This window comes from Ailuropoda melanoleuca, chromosome 4 (assembly GCF_002007445.2).
Source record: "Ailuropoda melanoleuca isolate Jingjing chromosome 4, ASM200744v2, whole genome shotgun sequence".
Taxonomy (NCBI): domain Eukaryota; kingdom Metazoa; phylum Chordata; class Mammalia; order Carnivora; family Ursidae; genus Ailuropoda; species Ailuropoda melanoleuca.
In genome coordinates this window covers 17,625,069-17,644,664 of record NC_048221.1, presented here as the reverse complement: position 1 = coordinate 17,644,664, position 19,596 = coordinate 17,625,069, and the positions used below count along the sequence as shown (strand labels likewise).

The following is a 19,596-nucleotide window of genomic DNA, read 5'->3' as shown; positions in this document are numbered from 1 at the left end:
ATTCCAAAAAAAGAGGTGGCAGAAACCAAAGGCAAAGAGATCTTAAAATTATTTTACGGTAGAGGTCAAACTACTTTCCCCCCCAGCTTTCAGCATCTATCTAAAAGTTAAAAAAACAGAAGACACTCAGGAAACACTTGTTTATTGGGAATCAACAAGTTCTTAACCTATCCCAATTACCAATGAACAAAGACAATCAAATGGTTCATAAAAAACACTTTGATGAAAAGGAACAATACCTGCAACCCCATCCCTCCCCAGCCTCCCAATCCAGGAGAAATCTCTATCAGTTCTTCTGCTTGTCACCAACATCATTAAGCACGGCCATGATTCTCTAGCAGATTTAATTTACTTATACCTCTCCCTACTACCCCCTTCCAAGGCCCAACCTTTTTATATTTCAATTACTATTTTCAGTTCCTTCTATCAGTTACCTTTGTAACTTTTAAAATATTGTTTACAGGACCAGAACTGCATTTTCTTCCTTGTGCTTCCAAAGCCACTATCCTTGAGGCATTCAAAGGACATTCAGACATTAGGCACAAACACGTTATCTCTATTTAGTCGTCACCAATTACCCACACTTGTGCTACTTATGTGTCTGATTTATATTTGGCTTACAACTTTTTGCATATAGTTTTTCTGCTTTGCATAGAAATTCTAATTCCCTTGCCCCTTGTAAAAAGTTCTACGGTTTCTTCACTGTATTCTATCTTCCAGCTTCTTCATTTTATCTGTTGATTGGAATCTACCCATTCCCATTCCCGAATAAATTTTTCTTAGATCCCACCAAAGTGGTGTTCAAATTTGGGCTGGCTACTTTCCAGCATAAAACAGAGTTCCTGTTGTATAGGTAACATGGGACTTTTCATTGGACTACTTAGTTCAACCATTTCTAGAATATCTTCCTCTTTTTGATTTTCATCAGCAAGGAACAGCTCCAGAAAAGGTGTAAGAAAAGAAAATTTCAGGAGTCCTTGACATCTGAAAACAAGTGTATTTTGCTATGACAGAATTCTGGGTTCAAAACCATTCTCCCTCAGGACTTCGAAGACTGCTGCTCCACTGCCTTCTGGTTGTCACAGCTGTTGTGGATGACACGTCTGATTCCCATTTCTTTTAGAAGACCCAGTGCATCTTTACAAAAACTTTTAGGGTTTTCCATCTATTCTTGTTTTTCTGAAATTTCACAGTGACAATTCTAGCAGTGGGTCTTTCTTTATTCTTCTGGGTGTTGGTAGAACCTTTCAATATGAAGAAAGCTCCTTTCTTTAGATCCTGGAAATTTTCTTCTTATACTTTTAAATATTTCCCTCTTTTCAATTTTTTGTTCTCACTTCCCAGAAATTCTGGTAGGTGATGGATCTCTGGATTGATCCTCTACGTTTCTTTTTTCTGCATCAATTTTTGCCTGTATTTTGGCTTCATGTTGAGATTTTCTCTTGATTTTATCTTCTGATCTATCTATGGAATATTTTTTAACTTGGCAAACCCATAATTCATCTCTATGAGCTTTTTTATTTTGACAGTTTCTTCCAGATGGCCTCTCTGATTGTTTCATGGATGCCATGTCTTCTTGAATATCTTGGAGAATACTAAATATGTATGCTTATAAAAACAAGCAAAATCATCTACTGGTCTGTTTCAGCTCAGATCAATTTTCCTGTTTCTCTTCCATTTTGCATGCTTTCCTCAAATGTCTGGTGATTCTTGGTTAAAAAACAAAGGGTCACCAAAAAAAAGGGAATGAAGTAGTGATACATGCTACAATTTGGATGAACCTCGAAAACATCACGCTAAGTGAAAGCAACCAGAAACAAAAGGTCATATATTGCATGATTCCATTTATATGACATATATAGAATAAGTAAATCCATAGAGACACAAAAAGAAGATTAGTGGTTGCCCAGGGCTGGGGGGAGTGGGAAATAACTGTTTAATGGGTACCAGGTTTCCTTTTGGGTAATGAAAATGTTCTGGAACTAGATGGAGATTATGATTGCACACTGTGAATGTATTAAACGCCACTGAATTTCAACTTTAAAATGGTTAATCTTATATGAATATTACAATTTTAAAAGGGGAGGGGGTGTCAGGAAAATGAATCCTAACTCTGTGTGCATGGACAAAACCTGTCAACTGACAGGTATTTCTTTAGGGTGCTTAATCAGAGGCAGCATACACGTAAGACTCAAGAGCCCCCAAAGTGACCAATAAGATTAGCCCAATCTTACACTCTCTAAGGGCCCTATTTCTCCCCAGGCTATTCGATTTCTTAAAAATAAGCAGATTATTTTGTCTAGAAACCAAGTGGGGGTAGGGTTGATTATTTTACATAGAAACCTTTAATTAATCCCCTCATTTGCAGCTCATTTATCTCTTCCAGCCTTTGTCAGTCAAATCAGAACCCACAGTCTCTTCAAAGACCTGCTGGACAAACTGGCTCCAGTGTGCAAGGTCCCCACAAGCCACCTCCCTCAACCTATTCTCTTTTTATTTATGAATTTATAACATGAATATGCCTTTACTTTCATTTTCATACTTCAAAATAGAAAACCACCCCTAAATTTACCTCGTGCTCTTCATCAGCATCTCTCTCCCCGCCCTCCCCGACTCTCCAGGCAACAGATTTACTTTCCTTCACAATGGGTTTGCATTTTCTAGAATTTTATATGATTGAAATCATAAAATATTTACTCTTTTCTCCCCCTGGGTTCCCTCATTCAGCATACTTTTTTGGGATTTACCAACGATGCTTATAGAAGCTATTCACTCTTTTTATACTGCTGAGAAGTATGTTGTTCTATGGGCACACCATTATTTGTTCATTTATCTATTTGTGGATATTTGGGTTGTTTCCAGTTTTTGGCTATTGCAAATAAAACTGCTACAGACATCTGAATACCAAACAAACAAAGACAAATGGAGGGGGGACAAAGGTATCTGAGGACAGCCAACTATCTTGCAGCAGAAGACAATGTTAACACGCTAATAAAAAAAAAAAAAAACTGATGTGTTCTACGTCATGAAATTCAAAACTTTTAAAACATTCACATTGTATTATGATTGCAGATATTATTAGTCATTTTTACAGCTACTCATTATCAGCATGGTCCTAAGAACCCACTTTTATCTTCATAATCGATGACACAGGAAGTTACATATAGACATCAAAAATATTACAGGAAAAAAAATACAGGAAACGTATCCAACTTGCCAGTATAGCTGGGTGTCTTTATCCTACTCCCCCTCCAGTTATGAAACCAGTACACTGTAAATGGACACATCCTTTCAGCGGCCAAAGAAAGGACACACTCTTTTCTCTGCACTTCGATAACCTGAATTGTTTCACAATTTTTTTGTCCTTCCACATGAATTCTCCACATGAATATAACGTATAATACCTTACCTCACCTCTGAAGATTCTGTTTTATTATGTCTGCATGAAGTTCAGGCTTCTTATCAGAATTGACAAAACTAATTCTGAGATGCACCCCAAGCTGGGAACCATACACCTACCAGGTATTTACTGCCTCAGCTTAGAATTCAGCTGGCTTCATGGAAGTCCTTTGATAAATGTGTCTTCTATTTACAAATGGGAACATACAGAAGTAGAGGTCTGGGGTTAAATTCTCAACTTTTGCATTTTTTGACCTGACTCAGATCAACAACAAGCAACTCTCAAAGAGTTTGGGCCCTGGCTTACAAACAACACTTTCCAATTAGCATAAATACACAGCAAGACACACGCACAGAATGGTAGAGAGACAGGAGTGCCCAACTCTGACTGGGGAACAGGGAAGGCTTCGTGGGAGAAGGGAGTCAAGGGTAAATCCTCAGCTTCCAGCTTGATGGATGGTGGTATCACCAATTAAGACAGAGAATCCAGGAAGCTAAGTTTGATGGCATTGGAGTTATTTCTTATAAAAGGATACAAAGCTATCTACAGACTCTGGAAAATGAGAGCCTAAAGTAAGGGATAAAAGAAATGAGAATGAGTAGCGCATGTACTGGCCAGGAAAGAAACAGCTAGTCAAAGACAGCAAATTTCTCAGATGGAAACCACTTTGTTCATGATTATCAGAGCAGCTCTGCTCTGTTAAAATCTCCAAACCAACCTTTTGCTCACTCTCCCTGTATTTTTCTCCGTTTATGGTTGATAACTTGTGGTTTTCACAGTAAAACCATTTCATGTGTATAAAGGTTCGTGACAGTTCAGAGAAAAGGGAACACAACATAAGCTTCAAATTCTGACAATTCATGTCAATTTGAGTAATCAAGCCACAGGGCAGACACATTTTAGGAAGAGCAAGATGAGAAGCTTCCTGTATCTCACTCTGTACCTTTCTCAAATCTTTCCTATAACTCTTCCCTCTTTTGGGCAGAGGAATCTAACCGGTCAAATTTTTCCTAGAGCAGTAGGGGCAAAGGTGAAGTTAGGAAAACAAAAACAAAAACGGGGGAGACTGTAACAGAGCACAAGTTAAAGCAAGGAGATGCCCCAATAACAAGAACCTCAAAATCAACTAAGCAGGCCCAAGACCAAACACTGCAGTCAACCAAAAATGTAGGAATAACAGACAAGCTATAGTCCCTTTCATCCTTTTCCTGGTTCCAATTCAAAATTCATTGTGTTACTTTTACTTTTCTCATCAGTGGGCCCCAGAAGAAGGGAACCAGAGGCTCTGGATGAAGACAAAAAAATCCAAAGTACATGATCCATCTACCACATGCACACTCGGAGACATCATCAGCAATATGTCACCCAGAACCTTCCTCAATGTGGCTTTTAATCTATCACTGAAAATGCACAATCCTAAGAATGTGTTCTAAGGAACCAGAGCAAATAAGTAACAATCCCATTGTTCTGCACTTGCCCTGCCTCCACCATGACCATTTGTTTGAACATTCATGTGACAAGCATTTTACATTAATTATCTCATTTAATGCAGTGAAGGAGATATTTTTATCATTATTTTACAGATGAGAAAACCGAAGCTTAGATATGATGAGGAACTTGCCCAAGGCCACATTATATTAAATGGCAAAAAAGGGAATGGAGCCCAACCATCTGACCACTAAGCCCAGGCTCTGGCCAAGGTCCAACAAACACAAAGGCCATATTCATGAAAGTGTTCACAGCAACATAACCTGTCCCCAAGAACGGTAACACAATAGTACTTACCTAAACGCCCAATGGGAAAGTATAAGCAAATTATGGCTCAGTATGATGATGTGATATTCAGCCATTTAAAGTAATTTATGAGGATGAAATAGAAACAGGGGGAAATACTTAAAATACAGGCATACCTCACTTCATTGTATTTGGCAGACACTGTTTTTGTTTTTTACAAATTGAAGGTTTGTGGCAAACCTGCATTAAGTAAGTCTATCAGTACCATTTTTTTCTAAAGCTTTGCTTATCTTCATGTCTCTGTGTCACATTTTGGTAACTCTAGCAACACTTCAAACTTCTTCATTACTATTATATTCGTTATGGTGATCTGTGATTAGTGATTACAACCTGCTGAAAGCTCAAGTGACGGTTAGCACTTTCTAGCAATAAGGTATTTTTTTAATTAAGATATTTACATTGTTTTATAGACACAATGCTACTGCACACTTAATAGACTACAGTATAGTGTAAACATAACTTTCACTTGCACTGGGGTACAAAAAATTCATTTGACTTGCTTTATTGTGATATATGCTTTATTGCAGTGGTCTGGAACCAAACTTGCAACATCTCTGAGGCATGCCTGTATATAAGAAAAAAGCAGAATATAATACATGTACATAGCAATTACCAGAATGTAACGTCAGCCAGGGCAGGGACCTATCTATGTTGTTTGATGCTATTTTTCCAGTGCCTGGCACATAGTCAAGTGGTTAATAAATATTGGTTGAATGAATGAATTGAAGCACAGTAATATTATATACGAATATGGGTAAGACCTGAAGGATTACAAGCAAGGAAGAAAACTTTTATTTTAGGTTAATGAAATTATGAAGGATATTTCTTTTTTAAATACTATAGTAACATTTCAACAATAAAAGGTTAAATATAAATAAGTTAAGGATTAGAACACAAATGTGGGATTAAAATCACCCCCTGAGGGGGTGCCTGGGTGGCTCAGTCAGCTGAGCGGCCAACTTTTTTAAGATTTTATTTATTTGTTTGAGAGAGAGAGCGTGAGTGTGGGGTCCGGGGGGCGGGGAGGCAGAAGGAGAAGTAGACTCTCTGCTGAGCAGGGAGCCCACCACAGGGCTCAATCCCAGGACCCTGGATCATGACCCGAGCTGAAGGCAGATGCTTAATTGACTAAGCCACTCAGGCACCCCGCGGCTGACTCTGGATTTCGATTCTGGTCATGATCTCGGGGTCCTGGGATTGAGCCCGTGTTGCAGGGCTCCCCAGGGAGTCTGCTGGGATTCTCTCCCTCTCCCCCTGCTTGTGTGCTCTCTAAAATAAATAAATCTTAAAATAAGACCACCCCTTGCTTATGCACAGTTCCTATGATAGTGTGAAAGCACAAGAAAAAGACTAGAATGAAAGCTAGCCTTGAATCTGATTAAGAGCTTCTTTTCTGGAAGGCAGTAAACATGCTGTGTGCGGTGCCAGGTGCACAGTGAGCACACAAAGTCAATGATGACAATAACCTTTCTAAACTGGCAAGACAGGGACAACTGTAGCACTAGTTGTACTTAGGCAATTCTCAACGTCACTCTGGACATTTCTCATCTCCCTTTCAAAAATAAATTTGTACATCAGTAAAACACACATCAGATTTCCAGAATAAGGCATCATGAAGTACGTCAACACACCCACTAACAAGAAACTATTTGAAACACAGGATTTTAATCTAGATTCTACTGAGATACAGGCATGCAAAGAAACCTGACATCAGGTCATAAAAATAGAAATCAGATGGCTGCTCAGCACATAAACACTCAGTGTTACCAGGCCCAGCTTGAGGATACTTTCCCATTAATAGTAATAAAAAAACAATTACCATTAACAAATACATAAATAAAAACAAAATGGTCTAAAATCCCACTATATCAGGATACAAAAAAGTTGACATAATAAGTAAAATTAAAGTCTTTTCCAGATATTATACAAAACTTGGTTGCCATTTAAGAGAAAGACTAAATGTAAGGTATTTTGTGAAGAACATCAATTGCTCATGTTACCAGTAACAAATGCATAGAAATGAGACTGTTTTGAACACGAGGCTATAAAAACTTCTGCACTTGGAGTCAGAAGCCCTGAAAACTAATTATGATTCATCTACAAAGGGGAAAAATGATCCTCAGAAGAAGACTCATGAGAGATTTTCCAGCCACATTTTGCTGAATATCAAACACTAGATTTTAAAATAAATTCAAGCAAGAGGGTGGCAGAATAAAGTATTCTGTGTAACATTTTCCTAGCTCTACTGCAATTAATACAGCAATTCCTAAAGCAAGAACTGTAGTAAAAACACTCATTATAACCAGCTTATTTCTCCAATCCTATCTGGAGGAACACAGGCTTAAGAAGTGAACAGCGCAGGGGCTCCTGGGTGGCACAGCGGTTAGGCGTCTGCCTTCAGCTCAGGGCGTGATCCCGGCGTTATGGGTTCGAGCCCCACATCAGGCTCCTATGCTATGAGCCTGCTTCTTCCTCTCCCACTCTCCCTGCTTGTGTTCCCTCTCTCGCTAGCTGTCTCTATCTCTGTCAAATAAATAAATAAAATCTTTAAAAAAAAAAAAAAAAAAAAGAAGTGAACAGCGCAGTTCAGCAATGAAGAAGTTTAAAAACTCTAACAGTAAAGACACCCCAGGCTGCATTCACAATCCTCCACATACTACTCCCTTTAGCCTATGCTTCTTAGTTTCCCACTGCAGCTCAAAAGGTAACTTTCCCATCCCCATGCGTATTGACCTGTGGGGCTTGGACTTGACTTGCGTTACCTGCACTGCCCTTCTACTCTACCTTCAAGGTTCTCCTGTAACACAAAGCTCAGATAGCTCACTTTGGCTCCATTGACTAGATCTAGCCCAAAGTGGACTATTTCTTCTCTTTTCTTATGCATTCGGGCGGGGCCCTGAACCACATTTCTCCTCTCCTGCCCACACCCCTAGCACGCTGCTGAGAGGGGCAGAATAGCATGCGGGAGACTCCTCTGGCCCATCACCAATGAAAGCTGGCCTGGACTATCTGGGCTAAGCCTCTTCCTAAGCAGCTTGATAGCAAATGCCTCAGGAGTTTGACCGAACAGCGCTAACAGGACTCACTGAATGACAAAATTCTTCTTGGCTTACTACTACATATTTTGCAATAAAAAGGTCTGTTATTACCAGAAAAGGCCTCTCTCATCTATAAGATAACAATCAAATAATCTTCATGTGAGTTTCATATGAAAATACAGGGTTTTAAAAGTTAACTTTGTTTTCCTTAAAGACTTTCCTTAAGACCTAAAGACATACACAATCATGACAAATATTTGTCAGAGATTTTCCCCCTCCTACCACATAATACCTCACCTGGCAATCATCTAATCTCTAATGACTACAACTGATACTTGAACAAGGATCTGAACTCCACAGAGCCACTTATACACATTTTTTTTACAATACAGTACTGTAAATGTCTTTTCCTTACGACTTTCTTTTCACTAGCTTACTTTATTGTTAAGAATCTGGTATTAATACATGAAACATACAGAATATGTGTTGACTGTTTATGTTATTGGTAAGGCTTCTAGTCAAAAGTAAACTACTAGTATTAAGTTCTGGGGGAGTCAAAAGTTATACGTGGATTTTTGGCAGTGTGGGGGTTGGCACCCCTAATCCTCGCCATTGTTCAAGGGTCAACTGTATCCTACCTGTATAAGATGACAGCTCATTCTAAAAACAATGCTTCCGTTTAGTCATTCATTATTTGAACACCAGTAGTTTCCCCCCAATAACACATAAGCATTTTCTCTGTTGTCTATCCTTAGCCCTTAATCTGATTTCCTGGACACTTTCCTTTCTCAATTAATGATCTTACTTACTTATGGACTTGTCTTACAACACATACAGGAAGTTACCATGAACCCTCACTAAACCAAAAACCCAGTGTCCCAGACAATTGGAATTTTAATATTCAAGAGACATCAAATCTCAGAAGGCAACAAAAGGTTTAATTTTATGCTGAACAATGCCTCATCCATAGGTAACTGCGAACACACAATTAGTAAAACAGACATGAGTATCAGTGAAAAAGTCAAGTCAGTCCTCAAACTTAGCTTTCATTCATAAACAACTATTCATATGGCTATAATTTTAAACCACATACATGTCATACCAGCCAAACAGCACCTAAATCATATGAAAGAATTAAACATCCTGATATGTCACAGAGTTGTACAAATAGCACCATGATCAATGGGGGACATCAGTAGTGACCTGGATGATCACCACTGATCTCCACTCTCAGATACACATGCAACAGGGGAGCCAGAATAGTCAAAGCACCAATAAACACCATTCTGTAAATGCTGCACTTAAATTATTGCCTCCTGTCTCATAAAATATTAATTACAAATATAAAAACATTAGTTTTTAGTCAGCCTAAAAAAGAAAGATTGTATATGATTCCTTCGCTTTTATTCTTAACCAAACTCTTTTTGCCTAGCCTCTTTGGTCAAATTCCCAAACTACTTAAAACACCACTGAGTCCCTTTATGTGCAGCCAAGCCGCCAGAAGAGCCAGCATCCTTGCTGCCCAGCCCCAGAAAGAAAATGGTTATTAGCATGCTTCTCAGTGAGGTCTAGAGAGTGGGGGAAAAAAAATCTATCTTCTACCGTGATCTAAATTTTCATGGACCATTTTCCCCTTTGCCCCATTTTCTCTTTAACCCTTTCCTTGTGTTTCAACTTTCTTCCATCTCTTTTTATTTCTTCATCTCTATACCAGTTCGTTTTGCTCCTTCTTTTCATGATCTTGAGGGTCAGAACAATGCCTTTTCCTGATAGCAGAGAAGGATGTACAGGAGGGGGACTAGGGAATCTAGCTCACACCAACATCATCAGCTATTGTCACCAACAGCTGACAAAATTCACAGTATCCAAGAAACCATTCAACACCTACTATGAATGAAACACTGTGACAGGAATGACGGGGCAGAAAAAGTATAAAGCAGTTCCTGCCCTCCATGAAGTGACAATCTAGTTGGAGAGATCATGCAAAAATACATGAAAAGGTAAAACAACATAAAACGGTTGATACACATGATATACATGAGTTGTAATGTTCGGGCACTGGGAACAAAGGAAGGTACAACCACAGTGTTGTAGGGGTCTCAAGAACGCTCGCTCAGGAAAAGTACAAGCTAGACTCTGATGGAGCCCTGAGGGTATAAAAGGTGAGGAAGGAAAGGGAGGGTTTTCTATGGGGAGAAGACTTTCCAGAGGGCTGACCCTATATCAGCTTAATAGCAAGGAAAAATGTAAAATGGGTAAATTTTATGTTACATGTATTTTACCACAATTAAAAAAAAATGAGGACAGGTGTCTGGGCCCCTTAGCTGCTTCCATCAGGGTAGGAAAGTCAGCACAGAAGGAAGAGAATTCTTATGCATAGATGAGAATATCTGATGAACTTAGTCAACTGATACCGTTCAGCACATAGCCACACACCTGACGATATCTTTTCTAATTTTAAATGCCAACACTATGTATAAACTGATAATATGGTTAAAGCTAAAGACACTAGTTGACCAGATAAGTGTGCACTGTGAGGAAGAGATCTGTTGCCTCTTCCACCAGGGAAATGTCCTCTGGAAACAGAGGTCCCAGCACCTTTGCTCAAGCTAGGGTAGAAATCCCAAATCCAGAGGTTCCAATGGGTCCCCATTCTTCACAGTTTTCTACTGACCACAAGAGAGAAGTCTGCAACCCTTCCAGAAGCGAGTCACAAAAAAAAAGCTGTAGATTTCAACTTGCTACTAACTACTAATAAAGCCCTGAGAGTATCCAAATCCAAGGTATTAGCGAGCATTTGCTGACCACCTGGGGAAAAAAATCCCTAGTAGTAAACTAGTATCTAAACTAGTAGATAAAACAGCTTCTATAGAGATCACACACGACACACCTTAGTTACTCCCATTTAAATACCATCAAGAAAATTATTTGGTTGAAATCATGCCAATGTGCCCTTGACCTTCAATTTAAGCAGATAACAAGATCCATATAACAGTTCCTGAAGGAAGGGCAGTGAAAACAGTGAAATAAGAGAAATGTCCCCACTTTCACATAATGGCCAACATTAGAGGAGAAAGAAACATGCTGGGAAATTGTTTAAATGACCATAAAAAAATTCATAGTACATAGTGTTTTATGGGAGTGTGCTATGTTCTTGTCTAATATCACATAGCACAAAACGTACATGGTAAGGATAATAACTGGCCTGAGGTGCAAGATTGAAAAGCACGCTAATTTAAGTGGTAAAAATAAGATTCTTGCTGGAATAACCAACTCTAAAATTTTCATATAACTCCCCCAAAATCAAGAAAATACAAGCTAAAATCTCTTTCAACATTAGACATTAGTATATAAAACACTGGAGGTTAGGTTAGGCCAGAGGCACTGATTATTCAGGGCACATCCTAGGTACCTCTCAAGACATTTGCCAGAAACTCATAAATGGTTGTACAGAGGATGGTGATTCTGAGGCTAATCATATCTTACCTCATAAAGTTTTGTAGACTCACTTTCTGAAACCAGTGTTAATCTACATAATTCTGCTTCTATGTACTTCCAGTCTATCCTAAATCTACCCCATACTTCCTTTCTAATTCTTAGTAACTTGGGAATTTGAGGGCCTTAAATATGCATATTTTAGAAAACAAAGCATCAAATGTGTCCAACTAATCCAACACATACCTAAATTTGGTTTCACTACAGTGCCATTCATTCAGTCAATCTGGAGGAGACATCAGTTAGCAACAGCTTGTATTTAGATTTAATTGGGGGAATTACACTTGGAATTGACAACACTGCTCACCTTTAGGACAGAGGCTAAGCTGGTCATGTGCTCATTGAGGGCACCCTCGGACTCCTTGTAGGTCAAGCAGGTGAACTGGTACTCCTCAGGATCAAAGGCATCGGCCCCCTGCTGCTCCACATCGCTGGCTACTCCCACGTAATAGTCCTCTATGTCCCCAGGTTCCTCATCCTCTTCTTCCTCCTCACAATTTGGGTCATAGTCCTCTTCATTGCTGTCAGACCCCTGGCTATTCATGTCCACAGACATCTTAGCATCCAGCCAAGTTGCAGATCAGGAAAGCAGTTTTTTTCCCCTCCCCCCAAACTTTACCACTTTCTCAAATGCATTAGTGTTTTTTGTCTTCTAAGGAAGGAAAAGAAAAAAATAAGTGTTACTTACTTTCACTATGAGAAGTTATAACAGTAACCATGAAGAATCAAAATGGCACAGCCTGGTCCTATGCCCATTATGGCCTATTCCAACTCTGGTCTCAGAGGAAACATCACCATCATCTCACTGCCCAGGCTTATCTAAGGGAAACTCTTTCCTTCAGGGGCAGAAGCAGCTAATAATGGTAACTTCACATGAAGGGCCTGGCATGAAAGAGTCAGGAAGGTTGTCTACTCCATGTCAAAGGGTCAAATTCCCAAGGACTTATCCTTCCTGCAGGAGTCCTTAAGAAAGAGGCACACCCCCACAGTTGGAGGCCCACAGGGGAAGCAACCTAAAGGTTGAACTACCAACATTTAAAATCTCTTTGCTAATTATGCCCCACTGAGTAGTGACACAGACGGTACACAAATGACAGTTCTTTTCCACTACAACATCTAGGAAAAGAATACCACTGTTTCACAGACATCACTCTCAGATATCTGGAAAACAGGTGCATGGTTAGTAAAGAAAACAAAAGCCACAAAACTCTTCAACATCCTCCTCTGGTCTGCAAAGTTAACTGATTTTTCAGTTTTAAAGGATTCTACTGATTCTTTAAAAGGGGTACTTTGACGCAAAGAAATTGATCCAATAGTGAAGGAAAACTATAGATATACAGAGAAGATTCTGGCAAATACCCATTATCTTTCCTGCACAAGTATTATTTCAAGCAATCATCTGCAAGAAACAATATTAAATAGTGATTTTTTTTTAAGATTTTATTTATTTGTCAGAGAGAGAGAACGAGAGAGCAAGCATGAGCAGGGGGAGCAGCAATAGAGGGAGAAGCAGGCTCCCCACTGAGCAAGGAGCCCGATGCGGGACTTGATCCCAGGACTCTGGGATCATGACCTGAGCTGAAGACAGTCGCTTAACCCACTGAGCCATCCAGGCATCCCTTAAATAGTGACTTAAATCTAAAAACTAATAGGACTTTAAAATGCAAGAACATCTGGATTGGATGATATATAAAAGCTTACATAACCAAATCTTGATTAAATACAGAAGTATATATAAAGTCTATTTGAAATAGATTAGCTCTCAAGGGGGTGCCTGGGGGGCTCAGTCGGTTAAGTGTCCAACTTCTGATTTGGGTTCAGGTCATGATCTCAGGGTTGTGAGATCAGCGGGGAGTCTGCCTAAGAGTCTCTCCCTCTCCCTCTGCCCCTCCCCCTGCTCTCACTGTGCGAGCTTTCTCTCTCTCTCTAAAAAAAAATAATCTAAAAAAAAAAGATAATCTCTCAAAAAATCAACCATAATTAAGACAAACAATAAAAATTAAAACACATTAAAATGAATGTGTTAAAAAAAAACGTGTAGTTAATATGTAATCAGTATAAAGGACTACAGAGCCACCTTTTAATATTATAAAAACATCAGTGAATCTAAGTTTGACATGATAACCATAAATGCCCAGTTTTTAAAAAATCACGTTAATAAGAGAGCAGTAATATAATATTTGCAGTTTGACTTTTAACAAACTGTTTTATATGGTAGAACCACCTAATTACAAACAAACTATGGTACTTTTCCCTTAGAAGAAAAAGTTAATCTTTAAACTAAAAATACCTGTAATTCTTGAAGATCTTTCAAGATGTCACCCCAAATATTCTGTCATATAATTTCCATCTAAAATGAAAAGAGAAAATTCTATTTATATTTTTGAAGTTGGTATCCTGGTTTTGCAAATTTATTTTTTAACAAGCAAAGACATTTAAAGGGGTAAGCAGCAAGAGACTAGAGTAACTATGAAATTATTTTCTTCTAAGTCCCACAGAAACATATATGTCATTATACGGAAAACAGTTACATGGCCTTCTAAAAAAGAAAGTATTCAAAGTAAACAGCCAGTAATTATTTAACCTATAACACTGGTGATGTAAATAGATACCCAATTCCCACCCTCAGTTTGAAAACCTACCACCTTATTCCTATGGTTCAGATTCCCTAAATTAACTATCACAATTTCAATCCTAAATGTTGCATAGAAATGGACAAAGTAAATTGCAACTGACTTAAAGGAGACTTTTGTTATAAAGTCACTTCCATGGTGATAATCTAGCACAAAATATTGTCAATATTCCAGATCTCACTTCACTCATTAAAAAATAATTTTGAAAAAAAAATGTCTCCAATAGGATGCCCACTAGGCAATATTAATACCCATTTGCCGCCTCTCAGCTGACATGCTCAAGGGCCATCTGACCTGCTCAGAGATACAGATCTCACTATCCAATACTATCCAAGTACTACTTGCTTATTCAATTAGAAGTCTTATGTCTATTTCCTTATCCTTTAGGATTTCTCAGAAATCCAAGAACTACTTGCTTACTCGATTAGAAACCTTATGTCTATTTCTTTATCCTTTAGGATTTCTCAGAAAACTAAAACTTATAACTTCCAAAAAAAATACTTCAAACATAGGTAAATATAAACCAAATGAAACTCAAAGTCCAAACACTGATTATAGAAGATTATTTCTAAAAGAGTAGAGAACAACTGAATTTTTAAGATCTTTTTTCTTTAGCCTGTATTTTTATTTAAGATATTGCTTATTGGGGGGGCGCCTGGGTGGCACAGCGGTTAAGCGTCTGCCTTCGGCTCAGGGCGTGATGCCAGCGTCATGGGATCGAGCCCCACATCAGGCTTCTCTGCTGTGAGCCTGCTTCTTCCTCTCCCACTCCCCCTGCTTGTGTTCCCCCTCTCACTGGCTGTCTCTATCTCTGTCAAATAAATAAATAAAATCTTAAAAAAAAAAAAGATATTGCTTATTGGGAAAATAAAATTCATAAATATTGCTCCCATCTACAAAATTTCACTACCAATATTAGCTCTCATTTAATGAGAGCCAATTTCAGGTTTGACTCATTCTCATTCAATCTTCACAACCCTACAAAGTGGCTATCATCCCCTTCTTACAAATGAGGAGGCCACAGTTCAAAAAGGTTAAGTAACTTGCCAGGATCACACTGCTGGCAAACGGTGTTACCGAGTCAATACTTCCAACAGATCTATTGGCTATGGGGATTCATCACTTCCCACCACCCTCCCAGAGAACCTAACACTATCCACAAAGCTACCTCCAGAACCATAACAAACAGAAGACCATGCTTTCCACTTTCTTTGGATTTCTCCCCACGATTTGAACTTAGAGGATGCCCACAGGCTTCTCACCAACTAAATACTCAAGAAGCAGGGGAAAACTTCATTCTTCCCTCCTAAAAAGAGAAAGAAATCATTCTCATTTCATACTTAGTGGGAGTTCTAGGTCCGGATTAAAAACAAAACAAAACAAAAAACAACAACAAAAAACCCCAAAAAACTTAATTTTTTATCTTTTCAAAGTTAAATATCCCTAATTCTACTCAAAAGATTGCTGACATTGTTCAAAGGGGCCAGATTGTTATTGCCTTATTAACAGAACTGATGACAACGCTTTGATTTCCTTTGGATGTTAAATATTATCCCTCTACCCCAGACAGAAAAAGAGTAATAGAAATTACTTTTCCCCCAGAGCCAAAGTCACATGTTCAGGAGACGTGACACCCATCCTGGGCTAAAGGATCCAAACTGAAGACTTCTCTCTCAGTTTAAAGTTGACGAGAACACTTTTTGGCGAGTATGAAATGTTTACTCCAGACATAATATTTGGCTCTAAATGGTGATTTATTTACTAAGAAAACTACTTATCTCCCAAGAAAACTACTTAGCACTTTTAAAATATGAATCAGTAACTTAGTTTCAAAACCCTACACTATACTATTCTGTTTAATAAGGTAGACACTTGCCCCGTGTGGTTATTAAAATTTAACTTAAAAGTTAAATAAAAGCCTAAAATTTGGTTTTTCAGTCGCACTAGCCATAAGTCAAATGCTCAACAGCCAAGTGTGCTAGTGGCTACCCCAGCTTAAGAAAAGTATAGAATATGTCCACTGTGGCAGAAAGTTCTACGGGACAGAGCAACAATCAGTACAGAGGTGAAGTCATCCGACAACACAGCTGTCTCTCCCGCGGCTAGCCCAGCGGCGTCCGGCGAGACGGCGGCGAAGCTCCTGGGCCGCACGTTTCTACCGAGGCGCAGGGACAGCCGCGAGGACACGGAGCCCACGCGCAGGGGGACCCTTCGCAGGCAAGCGTTAACTAACTGTGCGGGTGGCACTGCGAGGGCTCCGAATGATGATTAAAGTGGGGAGCCCCGGAGGCGGCGCGTATCCCCAGCGCGCCCGGTGGGGAGGGCCCCGATGCGCCGGCGCCCGTCGGTCAGAGGCGCTGGCCTCCGACCTCTCCGGGAGCTGGGAAGAGGGCGTGAGGAGGAAAAACGGAGAGACGCCAGGAGCCCGCCCGCCCCGGTCGTAGCCTTCAGCCGCCCCTCCGCGGGCGGCGCTGGGTGCTGAGACGGGGAACCGGAGGCCGGGGGCAGCGGGGCCTCGCGGGCGGCGACGAAGGCGGAGCCCCGGTCGGGCTAGGGAGGCGCGCGGAGAGCCCACCCCCCTCCCCGACCCGGCGGGGTAAACAAGGCCGCGACCCGCGCCGCACACTTACCGGGAGCCGCAGCCCGCGGCCGCTCAGCCCGGGCGGACCAGACCAGGTCCGGCCGGGCCAGAGGTCTCAGACACAGGCGCAGAGGCGGCGGCGGAGGCGACGGGCCGACGCCGGTCAAGGCCCGCGCTCCTTCCTCCCGCGGAGCCGACTCCGCAGCTCCGGAAGTGCTCAGTGCGCTTGCGTCACTTCCGGCCCGGGGTCGACCCGCGGTCGCCGAGGTCGCGGCTGGCGCTGGGTAATAGCGTCCCTTGGCCAACGCTTTATTGCAGCTCAGCTCTCCGATCCCGCGTGTGACCCGGTACGGCCAGCGTCCACGGCTGCCGGAGGCAGCGGAGGAGCGGAGTCGGTTTACTGGAGAATGGTCAAGGCATGTCTTCCGGCTTTCGCCTACCGGCGCCGCCTGCTGGGATAATTTTAACCAGTGTTTTTCTGATGGACTGCTCGCTTCACTGTGTGTATTCGAGTGTAGTGCACACAGAAGACATACTGACGTCCGTGGAGTGGTAAAGGACTGTTTTTTCCCGGCCGCTATCTGGTGGAAGAACTGGGGCTTCAGGTCACCGCGCCGGGCCAGGAATTTCTGCCTAGACTGTCAGGCCGCCGCCTGGTGGCCCCCGAGCCGCAGATACCACGCCGGGCTTTCCCTTTACTCTCCGCGGCCTGGCCCACCCAGTTCTCCAGCTTCCCATTCATCGTACAAGATAGAATTCGTGATTTTGTTTCTTAAATTGCACATTTGTCTTGCTACACGGTTTCATCAGACAGTCTAGGAAGTATGTGCCATTATGACAGCCAGTTACTTCTAGGACCTGTTGCCAAGTATTGTGGCTGGAAAGCCACTGAGGCTCACTCAAGTTGCTGCTGCACAAGTGACAATGCGGGTGTGAAGCCCGTGATGTTACGGAGCATCCTGGCTGTGCAAGTCCTTCCATAACCCAAACTATTTCCACCCATACACAAGTCGTGCATGTACTGATATTCAGAATATCTATGTGTAGCGAGCTCTCTTATTTAGTTCTTCTTGCGTGTATTCGTGTATTTCTTATACATGGTTTTCAGCTTCCAGGTTAAGAGCATTTTCCTAAATAAGGAGCAAATACTAGAAAGCCCCCCCCCCCGCAAAAGAAACAAATACTTTTAGAAAGCCCAAATTAATTTGGAATGAAAATTAGTAGCAATGACTAACAATTGTAGGATTATGAATCTTATGTATGTTACTAACATAAAAGGCTACTAAGCTTGAATGTGCTTATTTCATTTGTTTTGACAAAACATATTCCTTTAAATTATGATACTAGCAAAGGACCTAAAATATATTTTCTGCAAATGAAATCTGAATTAGAAGCTCTCATTTTGGGTTACTGGTAATAAATGATCTCCAGCAAATAAAAGGAAACAGTAAGTCTGTAGCATTATTGGATTTGCAAAATAGAGACTTTGTTCATATGTCCAGCACATGGGTTTACATACAATATATTGGAATCCTATGTATTTATTTGTTCACCTGTTTTTCTCTTGCCAAAGGTGAGTTTTTGCTTGTTTGTTTTAGGGAGAGCAAAAAAGAGAGAGGGAGATGGAAAGAGAATCTTAAGCAGGCTCCACGCTGGGCAGAAGCTCAATCTCAGCCCTGAGATGATGATCTGAGCCAAAATTAAGAGTTGGACACTTAACTGACTACGCCGCAGGGCACCCCAAAAGGTAAGTTTCTTAAGGGCACAGATCCAACCTTATTTTCAATATTACTCTATTACATAAACATTTATTGGGCTGATGATAATATTTTTAACCAGTGGCAATTTCTCTCCAGGAAACAGAGATTTAAGAATTAAGCCAAGGGGCACCTGGGTGGCTCAATCGTTAAGCGTCTGCCTTCAGCTCAGGGTGTGCCGGGGTCCTAGTATCGAGCCCCACATCGGGCTCCTCCACTGGGAGCCTGCTTCTTCCTCTCCCACTCTCCCTGCCTGTGTTCCCTGTCTTGCTGGCTGTCTCTCTCTCTCTCTGTCAGATAAATAAATAAAATATCTTAAAAAAAAAAGGAATTAAGCCAAAATGTTTAAGGATATGCATAAAAATATGTGCACATATATGTGCTTTGGAATGCTGATTCAAATAGAAAACGTTTGCAGCATCCAAAATGTCCAAAAGTAAGTTTGTTAAATTATGGTAAAATATACAGTAAAGAAAACCATTAGCAATGATGCTGTACTAAGGCATCTATTAACAAGGAAAGGTACTTTTGATAAGAATAAGAAATTAAATGTGTATGATAGTACTTTTTCAAAATAAATACGCATGTGAAATATATAAAGTCTCATGATTTCTGTGGTTCAGAAATCCAGACAGGCCATAGTGGGAATGGTTTATCTCAGCTCCTCAATGTCTGGGGCCTCAGCTGGAAGACTTGAAAGCTAGGAGCTGGAATCGTGGGAAAAATTATTTACTCATATATCCAGTGGGTTTTGGTGGCTGTCAGCTGGGAGTCTAGCTGGAGCTGTTAGCCAGAACACATATGCAGATGACCTCTCCATGTTAGGTCTGGTTTCTATGATAGCCGGGTGCCAAGGAGAAGTGTCTTAAGAGAAACAGAGCTAGTTGGAAGTTGTATC

The 19,596-nt window shown here is 40.6% G+C and overlaps 1 protein-coding gene across 5 annotated transcripts in view; it reads right to left on the bottom strand.

Annotated features, from left to right (window-relative positions):
- Window positions 1-17,189, bottom strand: part of ARIH2 (ariadne RBR E3 ubiquitin protein ligase 2) — a 47,234-nt gene extending 30,045 nt beyond the window's left edge. Inside the window, exons 1-4 of one of the 5 annotated variants that reach the window (XM_034658278.1) lie at window positions 16,991-17,189; window positions 15,623-15,666; window positions 14,018-14,077; window positions 12,035-12,379 (exon numbers count right to left, since the gene is read on the bottom strand). In XM_034658278.1, the coding sequence (XP_034514169.1) occupies window positions 12,035-12,283 (249 nt within the window). In that variant the 5' untranslated portion in view covers window positions 12,284-12,379; window positions 14,018-14,077; window positions 15,623-15,666; window positions 16,991-17,189. Of the gene's footprint in view, window positions 1-12,034; window positions 12,380-14,017; window positions 14,078-15,528; window positions 15,548-15,622; window positions 15,667-16,990 lie in introns of those variants that run through there. The other 4 variants (XM_019801087.2, XM_002920558.4, XM_019801088.2 and 1 more) reach the window with 4 other exon arrangements.
- Window positions 17,190-19,596: the final 2,407 nt, after the last annotated feature.